The following is a 14,936-nucleotide window of genomic DNA, read 5'->3' on the forward strand; positions in this document are numbered from 1 at the left end:
AGTCGGTTTAATGGGGTGAAGGGCCTGCTCACTGAAAAACAGAATCTCAACTTTAGATTTCACCTTCTCACTGCAGGAACGGAGGTTTTTTTTGTTGTTTTTTTTTTTAAGTCACAGGAAGCTGGAGACCTCAGAGCACAAGGAAGCTGGAGGCCTCAGAGAAGCCACATGCAGGATTCAATTTTCCAAATGTGTCCTCCTATGAAACATTTTCACACTGTACATCCATTCACCTACACAAATTTCAAATTTTATTTCATCATTTTTAAACTTCAGTGTTAACAAATACAAAATCTCGATAACTGGTACTGCTTTAGCAAAACCTCACCCACAACAGCAAAAAGTTCCTACCCCCGAGAGTTAACAGAACCAAAAAAAAAAAAAAAAAAAAAAAAAAGAGAGTAAGCAGCATTTCCTTAGAACTGTGCTAAAATCACTTTGAAACAATCTGACTTCCTGGATATGAAACACAGCAGCACATACTCTCTGTGTCAAACGCTGGACTCAAAAGTCCCAGAATACAGTGGGACGGGGTCTAAAGGTCTAGCTCTGCGCAGGCCTGTGCCACATGGTTCATGGTAACACCATTTTTGTTAGTTAAAGCTAAAGTCACAGCCTGTAAATTGCGATTATGTTTCTAACTGCCTGTGCCCATAAGCACAGGCACCAAACCCACCTGCTTTTCACCCCATAACTATCCCTCAGTTTACAAGTCCTGTTCTTCTGCTCTGAATGGCTCAGATGCCTGCAACATGCCAGCCAGTGAAGATTCGCCCCTCGCTCTTTGTAAATGCTGCTGTTGGAGGCTTCCTTGGTACGTTTCCTCTTTGAAGCTTGGTCAGCAGTGAGAGTCAGAAGTGGGAGGCTCAGAATCGCACTTTTCCCCATCCCCATGATTTCACAGGGAAGGGCGGCAGAAGACAGAAGGCATTTTATTTAAGTGGAAGCAGAAATGCGTGTCAGGGATAGGGAAACCCAAGCCCCTGTCTACTATTATAATGGAGAATCATCAAAGAGCTTCAAGGAAAGTCGAGCATCTTTGGTCCTTCAAATAGAAAGAGAGAGAGAAAATTGATTTTTCCAACATGGGTGAAAGCTGAAAGTGCTTAGGGCAAGGAGCCGCCTTGTGATGTCACGGCTATGCTATTAGCTGCTTATTACTACACAGGGGTGACATTACATTGCTTACTTACATAGTCAAGGAGAATGACTCCCTATTTTAGCAGCAGTAAGACTTGCTAAGTGAATGGAACAGCAATTCATGGGGGCTCTTGACTTAAAACCTCACATAAACCATCTTTCCCCTAACCCCCATTCCTCACCCCCCAGACAACCCTCGCTGCATTGTCTAAATGCCCTGTTCGTTTTCTTTCAGCATGGCAAAAATCCAGCAATTAACTGGTTATCGGCTACCATATAAAGTAATTGGACCTCCTGCTTCCATCAGCAGCTCACTGGGGGGGACGGGGGAGACGACGACACAACCCCACCTTCTGTAAAAATATTGATTTAGCCACCAACTTTTCAGCTGATGCAGAGCCATACAGCTGCTCCCTACCCTGGAGGGATGCCATGCATGCTGGAAGCCTTACTAAAGTCCCTTTACCATCAGTCTTCCCTCCTCTGTGACACTGGGTTCTCAGCTTAGCCTGTCCCAAGTCTCCTTGTAGGGAAGTCCAGGAGTTGGCTGGGCTCCAGTACTAACCTGTATGAGCTCCAGGTCAGATGACCAGTGGTTGGGTGTCTCCCACCATGGAAGGCACCGACTCCAGGCTCCCTCTGTAGATTGGGCTGCGTTGCCCACTTTCCTCCCTGTGATGCAGCAAAGAGAAGAGGTTTAGGCAAGGTGAAATTTATCGCAGCACAGAGCGAGCAACGAAGTGGATACATAACATGAGGTTGGAGTGTGCATGGATCAGTTGAGATGTCATTGAGAGTCAGTTTGAAGAGTTCATGGTGCAGCTGAGTTTGGCTGGATGGGGTTATGACCTGGCTGAGTGGTCAGTTACAGCATGGTAAAAGTGTATCCCCCAGGTGGATGGTGGATTACAGTGTGGTTGAATGGCTCACATAGCAGCTCAGGGGCTAATAAAAGCTGGGCTGATGGGCAGCTGTAACCTGACAATGGTGGGGAAGAATGACATTGAAAGCCCATGATGTGGGTGGAGATAAGAGAGGCTCTGTCGCTCCTCCCTTGAATCTCCTGCCCCAGTGGCCAGAGGGTCATACTCACAGTGGCATCTTCTTCTCAATGTGGCTCTTCCTGTGTCTTTTGATGAAGATGCCGATGATGAGACTGACCACCAGCAAGGCCAAAGCAGGCACAGCAATGGCCATCACCAAATGGGGAATGCTCATCGAAAACTGGGACAGTGCCCCTAAGAAAAATTAGGAAAAGTTGGTTATCTACAGTGCTGCATGGCAATAGGGTGGTCGGGAATGCCCACGAGCCAATCTGCTCTATAAGATGTAGTGCAATTCAGACTTGAAACCTATTTTTCATGTAGATGATTGGTTCACATTGCCATGGGATGTCGTCTATAACAAATAACATGGGCCATGTGTGATGTAATTTTGAAACATTGTGTGTCAACATGGGTTCCTTACCTGGAGGACTGAAGGAGGGCCTGGGAAGAGTTGGGAGAGCTTTTTAAAGAATTTACAATACAGAGTAGTGGAACCAGTAATGATTTATGATATCTAGACTTAAAGGGGCTGAGTCAAACTGTATTAGCTCACTCCCAGGGTGGCTGCCTATGGAGCAGAGTCAGGTGACAGCAACATTCAGGCTGTCCTTTAGGCAGTGTGATCACAATGAATCCTGTAGCTGGATCATGGCGCTTGGACAGACTCCACAGGCCTAAAGAGCGTGGAGGTAGACAGGGTTGCTCTCTGTCTTTTTCTATCCCAGCAGTCTTTTCTTCTGCTAAACCCAAATAACCCTCTCCCAATCAGCAGGTCCTTGCTCCCCTAATCCCACATCCTCTCTTCTCTCTCACTCTACTCCTCAGTCTTCTTGCACTTTTGCCTCATCCTGCAGGAAAGTGGCTCCTGTCTCCAGGGCAGTTCAAACTGTGGATGTGAACAGCAGGTATGAAGACCCTCTCCTGCTGGCTAGGTGGAGGGAATGAGGAGGAATTGGATGGGGCCTGCAAAACGGATGTTTACTGGGTCCAAACATTTTTGCCAGTGGCTCTATACATAAAGCCTTAAAAAATATCACTTTTTACTTCTGAAAATTGTGTGCACTCAGTCAATGGCCAGAATCCACATGTAAAAGAAAGCAGTTTGTCATGAGCTGATGAGGTCAGCTGAAGTGACAGAAACAAAGAGAGAATAATGGCCGGGGCCCGATCTTAGGGCAAATGGCACCCTGGAAAAAACACCCCCCTCTACCTGATGACACCCCCCACACCCACACAAAACATTCCTTGATAGTCTAGTTGCCCTCCTCCTAGCCCCGGACCCCTCCTTACCTATAAGAGGACTCACGTGATAGGGGCAAAGGCCATTCAATGCCATTTTGGAAAATGGCGTCAACCAGCCTGGAGCTAGGGTCCGGGCCATCACTAGGTTACCAGGGAATCTTTTAGTAGGTAAGGGGACAGTCCAGGGGGCGGGAGGGGATCTATCATGGGCACACCTAGATTCCCTTATCCCTTCGCGACCAACACCAGCACTCTCTTCAGCCGCGATGGGATGGGTGATTCTGGCCATGCTTGGGGCATCCCGGGCAATCCCCTGGCTCACCCTACCCAAAATGCAGCCTTGACAATTTATGTCGTCGTTGGTCCCACAACAGCCATGGGCTGGTAGTACCTGAAGACATCCTCTTGATTCCCTGATGTTTCTTTCCATAGGTTGAAATAAAGGTATTCTCTCGTCCTAATATAACCAGCTGATTGTGGATCATCACGGTCAGGACAGTCTTAGTTCTAACCCCAGTGAATGCATGGACTTGTAGTTCATGCTGTTCTGAAACAAATTAGAACTACACTGGGGGATAAATCAAAGCTCAGCCTGTCCCTGATGACCTGGAGCTATGTGGTCACACTTATCCCACCCCAACTGTTTTTTTTTTGTTTTTTTTTGCTGGTCATGCATTCTTAATAGGGACATGGAAGAGAGAAGACAAAGCTTCAAACAAGGAACTGGATCAAACAGACCACGGGGGTAACGTTACCATAGACAGATCGACTCTCGCTACTAATCACTGCGAGCCGCACAGACTTCCTCTTCACTAGACTGAACACGGCGGGGTTCCCTCGCTTGGCAGGTGTATGTACCAGACTGCTCCTTCAGCACCTTGACGAGCTTCAGGGTGTCCGAGACCTTAATCCAGTCCTCTCCCTGCAGAAAAGCAAAGAATGGGCTGAAGGGTCGGGTGTGGGACAGCTGGGTGTTATAAACTGAGCCAGGGACGCAATGACAAGTGCTGTGCGCAGTTGTGTCCAAAATCCAGGTTCCGTTCCCAGGTCTGGCTTGGGCAGAGGGCAGGCGTGAAAGGACTCTAAATCCAGGTCTCAGCCACTCTGCTAGCTCCACGGGGAGCCAAGGCTCTCCGTCAAGGATGGTCAATACAATGGCAGGGCTAGTGGGGGGGGTGGGGTTACAAAAACAGGAGAAATACTCCAGGCAGTTACCAACAATGGTTTGTGGCACAGGAGCCCAACATGGGCCAGGTCTAATTGAGCAAGAAGAAACTGCCAGACCAAAAAACGTGAGGAAAGCGTGCAGAGGCCTGGCTGTGGGAGTGGGCTGGCTTGTGGCGGGGCTGTGCTTGGAGGCAATGGAGGGTGTGGGTGTATGACAGGCATATGGCTGGGGTGGGTTGATGTCTGTGTGTGCATGGGATGGCTGGGAACGGGTGATGGAGGTGTGTGTTTCGGGGATGTAGGGGTGGGCCTGTTGGAGAGGACGGGGTATTTTTGGGTGGGTAGGAGGGGCATGAGATGAGCTTTTAGGTAGAGATGTGTGGCAGGCGTGTTTTATGTATGTACAGAGGGAGGCTGTGTGTGTGCGTATATCTATATATATATATCTATCTATATATATCTATATCTATCTAGATCTATATATATCTATATCTATCTAGATCTATATATATCTATATCTATCTAGATCTATATATATATATATATATATATATATTATATATATATAGATATAGATAGATATATATATAGATATAGATAGATAGATATATATATATATATATATATATATATATATATATATATATATATATATATATATATATATATATATATATATACTCAGACCTTTATTGCACCCCCATGATTTCAGATCAGTTCTGCAAGCAATCATATTTTCTAAAATTGATTACTGCAACTCCCTTTTACTTGGACTCCCTGATATCTCCCTGAAACCGCTACAAATGCTCCAAAATGCCACTGCCAGGATCTTAACTAAAGCAAAAAAAAGGGACCACATAACACCAATATTAAAAAATCTCCATTGGCTCCCTATAAAACACAGAATCACCTACAAAACCCTTTCATCCATTCATAAATCCATTTACAAAGCCTCATACCTAGATCTCAGGATCCCATTCCAGCTACATACTTCCTCCCGTCCACTGAGAACTGCGCAAAAAGGCTCTCTGAAAATCCCTCCACTTAAGATTTCGTCAAACAAAAGAGCCTTCTCCACTGCAGGTCCGATCCACTGGAACTCTCTACCATCGGATCTTAGGCTTGAACAATGCCCCCTCACTTTTAAAAAAAGACTTAAAACTTGGCTTTTCTCTCAAGCCTACGATTGAGTATATCCACAAATCCCTCCTCCAGGTCTATGCCATATAATACCTCTTAGCTCAACAACTAAAGAATTAATTTTCCAATCCATCTAGTCTATTTTGCAGATATCTTATTCATACTGATTCTTTTAAATCGCCTGTATATAACATGTCTATTACTACTGTTGTTTTTAATGTTATTTGTTATTAGTATTTATTCAATTTTCTCCAAGTTCATTTTCCTGTTCCATGTAAGACTCGCATGTTAAGTCACTCCAATGTTATATGTAAACCGAAATGATTAGCAACATTGTTGCTAGAATTTCGGTATATAAAAAATGTTAAATAAATAAATATATATATATATATATATATATATATATTTATTTATTTAACATAAAGATCTAGATAGAGAGAGATATATATCTATATATATATATAGATATATATATCTATCTAGATATATATATATACATATATATACACATATACATACATACACACACGCACACACACACACTTTGGAAGTGCCTTTTTATGCCAGTCTTTGCCAGTGGTGCTGCAGGGTTTTTTTGTGTCTGTCTCTCACTGCCTGTGTTGCAGGCAGTGAGAGACAGAGTATAGGAGGGTTGGAAGCATTTGGGATGGATTTTCTGGAGGCTCAGTTCCCTGAAAATACTGATCTGCTGTTTCTGCTTTTCACACTTGCCAGAGATATTCACATTTCATTCCTGCATGCCAGATTTTGGTGAATTTTGGAGTTACTGTGCCTATGGCTAGACTCTGATCCCTCTAACTTCTCCCCCCCTGCATTCTGTACATTGGAAAACGTAAAGAGTAGTGAGGAGAAAGGAACCTCTTATTTGGTAAGGGTTGGGTAGTTTTCTCCAGCTCCCTTGAGGGGGTCTTCAACACGGTCAGAAGCAAGGCTGGGAGCTGGTGTCGAGAGCTTCATTCCAGATTACACAGGGATTTTTTCCCCTCCCAACTCACCGAATCCAGTTACTGAAGCAACAGCCTTCGGCTGGGGCCAAGCACCCTGCAGTCCTGGGCATTAATCTGGCCACTAGCTGTCAGCATTGCCCAAAAACTGGGACTCCCATTCCCCCCCCCCCCCCACCTCCACAGTATCCCCAGTCCCACCTGGTCCAAGGAAAAGATCAGAGCCAGGAATTGATCCCAGGTCCTCCGCATGATCTAGAGGGAATTCCAGATTCCCTGAAATCGCCCTAAATGCTGAAACCTGGAGGCATCACCTTTCCTCTGGATTGGCAGTGCTGTCACTGAACCATTGGGCTAGCCCAGAAGGAAAGGTTATTCTAACCTGCCACAAGGTTTCAGGGTTTAGGAAAGCAATTTAAGGGAACCTGGAATTTCATCTGAAGCAACACTGCGGGGGATCTTGCTTTTCACACCAGGTTGTCTTTCTGCACAAATCCTGGCTCTGAGGAACTCTCTGGGGTACTCGCCAGGCTGCCTCACTGCACAGATCCTCTCTGGAGTATTCGCCAGGCTGTCTCTCTGCATGGATCCTGGCTCTCAGGGACTCTCTGGGATACTCGCCAGGCTGTCTCTCTGCACGGATCCTCTCTGGGTATTCACCCAGCTGTCTCTCTGCATGGATCCTGACTCACTCACCATGCTGTCTTGCTGCCTCTCTGCACAGATCCTCTCTGGGGTACTTGCCAGGCTGTCTCTCTACATGGATCCTGGCTCACAGGGACTCTCTGGGGTACTCGCCAGGCTGTCTCTCTGCATGGATCCTGGCTCTGTGGGATACTCACCATGCTGTCTTGCTGCTTCTCTGCACGGATCCTCTCTGGGGTATTCACCAGGCTGTCTCTCTGCATGGATCCTGGCTCTCAGGGACTCTCTGGGGTACTTGCCAGGCTGTCTCTCTATAGAGATCCTCTCTGGGGTACTCGCCATGCTGTCTCTCTCTATACAGGTCCTCTCTAGGGTACTCATCAAGCTGTCTCTCTGCATGGATCCTGGCTCTCAGGGACTCTCTGGGATCCTCGCCAGGCTGTCTCTCTGCACGGATTCTCTCTGGGGTATTCACCAGGCTGTCTCTCTGCATGGATCCTGGCTCTCAGGGACTCTCTGGGGTACTTGCCAGGCTGTCTCTCTGTAGAGATCCTCTCTGGGATCCTCGCCAGGCTGTCTCTCTGCACGGATCCTCTCTAGGGTACTCATCAAGCTGTCTCTCTGCATGGATCCTGGCTCACAAGGACTCTCTAGGGTACTCGCCAGGCTGTCTTGCTGCCTCTGCACAGATCCTCTCTGGGGTACTCGCCAGGCTGTCTCTCTGCATGGATCATGCGGACTCTGAGATGGTTTCCTTCATTACTGCTACTACACTTTATCTACTGTACTGCGTTTTCTGTCCTCCATAGCGCCCATCTAGGGCTGAAACTCTCTAGCTTGAAACAAGACACTTAAATCCCGAGGCAGAGACACAATGTGAGTGGAGGCTCCCCCGTCAACTAAGCCTGATTTCAGCTCCATGAAGCTCCGAAATCAGAAGAAATCCTTAGGGTTAATGAAGACCTGTTGTCAGTAGGTATGGGAAAGGGTTTATGCCCTCCCAAGTGAAGGATTTAGGATTTTGTCACCCGTCACCACCTTCCTCCTCCCCCCTGCGAGAACTTTTCCATCCTGTTCTCTGACCTATGGCGCAGCCCCCCCCCCCAGTTTTCTGCAGCAGTTTAGGGCAGATTGTGGCCATATAATTTATTTTATTTTTACTAGGTGAGAAAAAGGGAAGAGATCTCAGGGATGGGGAAAGGAGAAGGATTGGGTGAAAGGACCAGAGATGGGGAAAGAAAGAGAGGAGGACAAGAATGGTGAGGAGAAGGTGAGAAAGGACCAGAGATGGGGAGAAAGAAGATCCGGGATGGGAGAAGAGGAGATAGATTCTGGGATTAGGGAAGGAGGGAGGAGGAGAGGTTGGATTAAGGGATGAAGGGAGACAGGAGATAGATTCTGAGAATTGCATTAGTGTGTGGAGGGGGAAAGGGGAACTGGTGACCCTACCATGCTGTGGTCCTTCTCCTGCTCGATCTGGCATATATACACACACACACACACACACACACCCACACCCAGCACAAATTCCTTCTCTCTCCCTTAGCGAACACTTCCCCCTCCCCTCCATTCCTCTCTCGCATAGACACACCCTTCCCCATCATCCCCTACTCAGTCCCCCCTAACCTCCTCAAACTGATCCCCTTTTGCTGTCTGCTCCAAGCTCATCCCCCTGCCTCAGTTTTCCTCATGCTACCTAGGAAGGAGGTGCCGGATCAGGAAGTAGGGGGCTGTTCTTTAGCCTCCCTAGGCACAGGCCTAGTGTGCCCTACTGACAAATCTAAGCCTGGCCATCCCCACACATGCACTGGACTAAGGCTGCTGATTCCCCCACCCCCAGGGTTTCCCCGCACCAACCTCCCTGTTCCATTCATAGATGGGGGTCTGCGATGACTGGGCACTACAGCGGATCTCAACGTTGGAGCCCTCCTGAACAATCAGAGGGTCATCCACTGTCCCGCACCACGAGTTAATCTGGCTCAGGAAGATGTCCCGCAGGTCTGTGAGAGAGAGAGAGAAGTGTTGAAGTCAGTGCTCCCTAGCGAGATGCCACCTCCCCAAGGTCCTAACCCCTCGCACTCACAGTAGATGGGGATAGTAAAGCTGGCAGAGGTGGAGGCATTGGTGCTGCTGGCGTTGACAGAAATGCAGCGGTAAGGTCCAGTTTGCCAGGATTGTACATCCTTAACATTCAGCATCAGCCGTCCTTCTTCCCGTGTGACATTCACATCATAGTACCAACAGCGAAACGTGTTGGGCTGATCCAGCTGCACCCAGCTCTGCATCCACTGAGAATCAAAGACAGGGTAGGAGAGAGAGAAAAAAAAATAGAGAAAGACAGGAGGTACAGAGAGGAAGAGATGGTGACTGAAGCAACCACACGATGCTGTAATAACAAACGGTTAATGCATTCCCCATTCCTATTTAGGCAGGAGTGCTGGGGATGCTGAATACTCCAAAGGTCAGGTACAGAGGAGCAGGAGCGCAGGGTCTTACCTTACTGTATTTCTGGAATACATAGCCACTCATATCCTCATCCTCATCCGATAGGCACTCCAGAGTGATGTCACTCCCTTCCAGTACTGGGTCAGCAGATCTCTGCATCACTATGGTGGGTGGCCCTAACATCAGGAGACAGACAAGAACCCCCCAGTCAGCTATGACCTCACTCACAGAAAATACAATTCTGAAACAAGTTATAAGGTCTATTTCAGCAAAGTCTGGAAGAAATGGGTTCGGTTCACTGAGTGTGGTGGGATACTGACTTGAATATGCTACAAGACAGAATTCAGAAAAGCTCTTTCCAGCTTCAATACCATGGAGCATAAGGAAAAAGAAATGAGTCACCAGTCAAGCAAACAAAGAGGTCCATATTCAAATGTTATCGGGCTAGGAAAGTTATCCGGATAAATATGGTATATCCAGCAGCATGGCCATGCCATTGAATAGGACCAAATAACTTAGGGGGTCATGTTCCAAAGCGATCGCACGCGAAAAGTCCCTTTTTGTGTGCGATCACTAAATGGGGGCGGAGTTGGGGCGGCGTCAAGACCGGAACAGGAGGAGACGGGGCGGCACCGGGGCAGACGCTGCGAAGACAAAGGAAAGAACCCTTTTCACTGCCAATTTCGCGCCCAATAGCACCACCTTTTATGATGGCTATTGGGTGCGGAAGCTGGCAGCGATCGCACCGCAGAGGTGCGATCACTGCCAGCTTTCACAGGCCTCCCCTCCTGTACCGTGTGATTCAAAGAGCCCGACAGTATTAGAGAATCCAGGCTTTAGTTAGCCAGATAAGTTTATCCTGCTAACTTTAGACTTGCTCTATAGCAGGTCTAACTTATGCTGCTAACAGATAAGTCAATATCACTACTTATCCAGCTAAGTTAGCCGGATAAGTAGCTCCTCCCTGTTACACCTGTGTTCCACCCATCACTTAGCTGGTTAACTACTTATCTGGATTAGTAGTTATCTAGCTAAGTGGTGGCCACTAAACATGGCCGGATATTCAGATGCTACCACTTAGTTGGATAAGTCAGAACTTATCCCAGCTAAGTGGTGCTGAATATCAGGCCCAAGGAGGCCTATCACTTTAGCAAGGGAACCAGCTCCTCCAAGTGATCAGAGGCAGCATGGTTTTACCAGAGGTTCATCTTGTCAGATAAATCTTATCAATTTCTTTGATTGGGTGACCAGAGAGTTGGATAAAGAGACAGCGCTAGATGTAGTGTACTTGGATTTCAGTAAGACCTTTGGCACGGTTCCGCATAGGCAACTTATAAATAAACGGAGCACCCTTGGATTGGGACCTAAAGTGCCTGAGTGGGTGAGAAATTGACTGAGTGGAAGGCAAGAAAAAGTGATGGAAAATGGTGTTCACTCGGCGAAGGGGGACATTATTAGCAGCGTGCCTCGGGGCTTGGTCCTTGGACCGGTTCTTTTCAACATTTTCATGAACATTACAGAAGGATGGTCGGGAAAGGTTTGTCTTTTTGCCAATGATACCAAAATCTGTAACAGAGTGGACAGCCAGGAAGGTGTGGAAACCATACGGAATTCAAGCAAAGCTCAAGGCATGGTCTAGGATCGGACAGCTAAGATTTAATGCTAAAAAAATGCAGAGTAATACCTTTAAGATGCAAAACCCCAAGGAGAGGTACAGTATTGGAGGTGAAATTCTTCTAAAGACAAAGGAAGAGCGGGATCTGAGGGTGATTGTATCTGATGATCTTAAGCTGGCCAAACAGGTGGATAAAGCAATGGTAAAAGCCAAGAAGATGCTTGGCTACATAGGGAGAGGAATGGTCAGCAGAAAAAGGGAGATGATGTTGCCCTGCAGAGGTCCCTGGTGAGACCTCACATGGAATTCTGGAACCCGCAGCTTCAAAAGGATTTAAACAGAATGGAGTCCATCCAGAGGGTGGCTACTAAAATTGTCAGTGGTCTTTGTTCTAAAGCCCTAAAGATCTAAACATATATATCTTAGAAGAAAGGCGAGATAGGGGAGGTATGATAGGAAAATTAGTTCTTACCTGTTAATTTTCGTTCCTGTAGTACCACGGATTAGTCCAGACAGTGGGTTGAGCCTCCTTTCCAGCAGGAGGAGACAGACTAAAACTTGAAGGATGCCCTATATGAGGACAAGGCCTATCCTCTAACCCTTCAGTATAACGTTTGTCAAAGCAGAAAAACAACAAACCCAAGAAAAGGGTCAAGCAAGTAACCATAAAGCTCAAAGAAGCAACTATAGAATAATGTATAAACATGGTATACCTATACGCTCTTGCATAAACTTGGTATAAAAAAACGACCAAGGCTTCCAGTGTAATTGCTCAGTAATCTTGCACAAAGTGAAATATAAAAATCTGCGAACCTGCAAGAAAACAAGCTTCGAGAGAACAGAAAGACAGACAGGGAAAGGCATCTGGACTGATCCGTCCAGGAACAGTCCAGACGCCCAGACAGTCCAGACGTCCAGACAGACAGGGAAGGGCGTCTGGACTGAACCTATAGGAATGAAAATTAACAGGTAGGAACTAATTTTCCTTTCCTGTACGTACCCAGATCAGTCCAGACAGTGGGATGTACCAAAGCTTCCCTAAACTGGGTGGGACCGAGACAGTCCCGCTCGAAGCACTTGCCGCCCAAAAGAACCGAAAACCGGAGCGTGCACATCCAGACGGTAGTGCCAAGCAAAAGTATGCAGAGATGTCCAAGTGGCGGCCCTGCAAATCTGTGGGGAGACAGATTGACTCTCCGCCCACAAAGTAGCCTGAGAACGTAGAGAATGGGCCTTCAGACCCTCAGGAAGCGGACGACCTTGACAAAGATACGCCGAAGAAATGGCTTCTTTTAACCACCGCGCAATCGTGGTCTTAGAAGCCTGTTTACCCCGGTTGGAACCACTCCAAAGGACGAAGAGATGGTCCGACAAGCGAAAGTCATTGGTAACCTGGAGAGAGCGAAGCAAGACTCGTTTGACATCTAGCCGACGAAGGTCGCCACCAGCTGTACCCGCAATTTCCTCCGGAGAAAACGCGGGTAGTTCTACAGACTGGTTGACATGAAAGGCGGAGACAACCTTAGGCAAGAAAGAAGGGACCGTCTTCAGAGAGAGACCCCGGAATCAGAAAAACGCAAGAAGGGCTCCCGACAGGTCAGCGCCTGGAGCTCGAAAATCCGGCGAGTGGAAGAGATAGAGACCAGAAAGGCAGTTTTGAGTGTTAGATCCTTGAGCGTAGCGTGGCGAAGAGGCTCAAAAGGAGCCGCACAGAGAGCACGAAGGACTAAGTTGAGACTCCACGATGGACACATGACACGAGAGGGGGGGGGGGGGGGGGGAAAGATGTCTAACACCCCTCAGGAAACGAATCACGTCCGGGTGAGCTGCTAAGGAATGACCGTCCACTCGACCCAGGAGAGAGCCGAGCGCAGAGACTTGAACGCATAGAGAACTGAAGGAGAGGCCCTTAGAGAGACCCTTCTGAAGAAAGGAAAGAACCAGAGGGATCGAGGCGGAGCGCGCCGGAACACCCGACTCCGCACACACGGACTCAAAAACTTTCCAGATGCGTTCATAGGCCAGAGAAGTCGACTGCTTTTGGGCTCGCAGCAGGGTGGAGATGACCTCCTCCTTATAACCCTTATGCCTCAGACAACGCCGTTCAAAAGCCAGGCCGCTAGACAGAAGCGATCGGCCTGGTCGAAAAATACAGGCCCCTGCTGGAGGAGACAAGGAAGATGACAGAGGCGTAGGGGCCCGTCCACCGCTAGATTGATGAGATCCGCGAATCACGGTCTTCGCGGCCACTCGGGAGCGACGAGAATCACTGGTCCCCGGTGGAGTTCGATTCTCCTGAGAACTTTCCCCACCAGGGACCACGGGGGGAACATGTACAGAAGGACATCTGCTGGCCAAGGCAGAGCCAGAGCATCCATGCCCTCTGAGCCATGCTCCCTCCAGCGGCTGAAGAACCGACTGGCCTTGGCATTGCGCAGAGTCGCCATGAGGTCGAGGTGAGGTGGATCCCACCTGTCCACTATCAGAGCCATCGCCGTGTCCGAAAGCTCCCACTCTCCCGGATCGAGCAACTGACGGCTGAGGAAGTCGGCTTGAACATTTCTTGTCCGCGATGTGGGAGGCCGCAAGGCACTGTAGGTGTCGCTCCGCCCAAGAGAGGAGACGGCTGGCTTCTAAGGCTACCATGGGACTGCAAGTGCCCCCTTGGCGATTGATGTAGGAAACTGTGGTGGAGTTGTCGACAGGACTCTTACCGCGGATCAGGGGAAGGAACTCCTGAAGAGCCAGGCATACCGCCAAGGTTTCCAGTCGATTGATGTGCCAGCGAGACTGAGTCAGCGACCAGGTTCCCTGGGTGGATTGAGAGAGGCAGACCGCACCCCAGCCCAACAGGCTGGCGTTCGTGGTCACTATCGTCCACTGTGGAGCCTGAAGAGGCATCCCTTGCAGAAGATGAGGAAGAGACAGCCACCACTGTAAGTCGTCAATAGTAGAGTCCAAGAACGGAAGTACTATGTGAAACTGCTCAGACACTGGCTGCCAACGGGATAGCAAAGCTTTCTGCAACGGACGCATATGAGCAAAGGCCCAGGGAACGAGGTCGATGGTGGAAGCCATGGATCCCAGAACTTGAAGATAATCCCAGGCTGTCGGGGAAGGTAGCGCAATCAGATTCCAGACCTGATCGATCAGCTTGAGGGCGAGCGCCCGTGGTAAGAAGACCTTGCCTACTCAGGTGTCGAAGTGGGCTCCCAGGAAGGGAGGGCTGAAGCTTGCTTTTGGAAAAGTTCACTATCCACCCGAGGGAAGCAAGGAGATCCAGTACGCGATCCACCGCCTGTTGGCAGGAAACTGCCGACTTGGCCGATGAGCCAATCGTCCAGATAGGTGTGGACAAGAATCCCTTCCTGGCGCAGAGCCGCCGCTACTACTACCATGACCTTCGTGAAAGTGCGGGGTGCAGTCGCAAGGCCGAAGGGAAGCGCCCGAAACTGGAAGTCCTGATTGAGGATGTGAAAGCGCAGATATTTCTGGTAGTCGCGGTGAATGGGAATATGGAAGTACGCTTCT

The 14,936-nt window shown here is 48.4% G+C and overlaps 1 protein-coding gene across 1 annotated transcript in view; it reads right to left on the reverse strand.

The window, feature by feature from the left end:
• Positions 1–224: 224 nt before the first annotated feature.
• The window catches only part of LOC115075625, a 31,669-nt gene continuing 16,957 nt past the window's right edge, over positions 225–14,936 (reverse strand). Inside the window, exons 2-10 of the mRNA XM_029576195.1 lie at positions 9,842–9,966; positions 9,429–9,633; positions 9,203–9,345; positions 4,208–4,350; positions 3,941–3,991; positions 2,608–2,627; positions 2,234–2,378; positions 1,706–1,812; positions 225–1,045 (exon numbers count right to left, since the gene is read on the reverse strand). Of these exons, the coding sequence (XP_029432055.1) occupies positions 1,722–1,812; positions 2,234–2,378; positions 2,608–2,627; positions 3,941–3,991; positions 4,208–4,350; positions 9,203–9,345; positions 9,429–9,633; positions 9,842–9,966 (923 nt within the window). The 3' untranslated portion in view covers positions 225–1,045; positions 1,706–1,721. The remainder of the gene's footprint in view (positions 1,046–1,705; positions 1,813–2,233; positions 2,379–2,607; positions 2,628–3,940; positions 3,992–4,207; positions 4,351–9,202; positions 9,346–9,428; positions 9,634–9,841; positions 9,967–14,936) is intronic.

This window comes from Rhinatrema bivittatum, chromosome 14, assembly GCF_901001135.1.
Source record: "Rhinatrema bivittatum chromosome 14, aRhiBiv1.1, whole genome shotgun sequence".
Lineage (NCBI taxonomy): Eukaryota > Metazoa > Chordata > Amphibia > Gymnophiona > Rhinatrematidae > Rhinatrema > Rhinatrema bivittatum.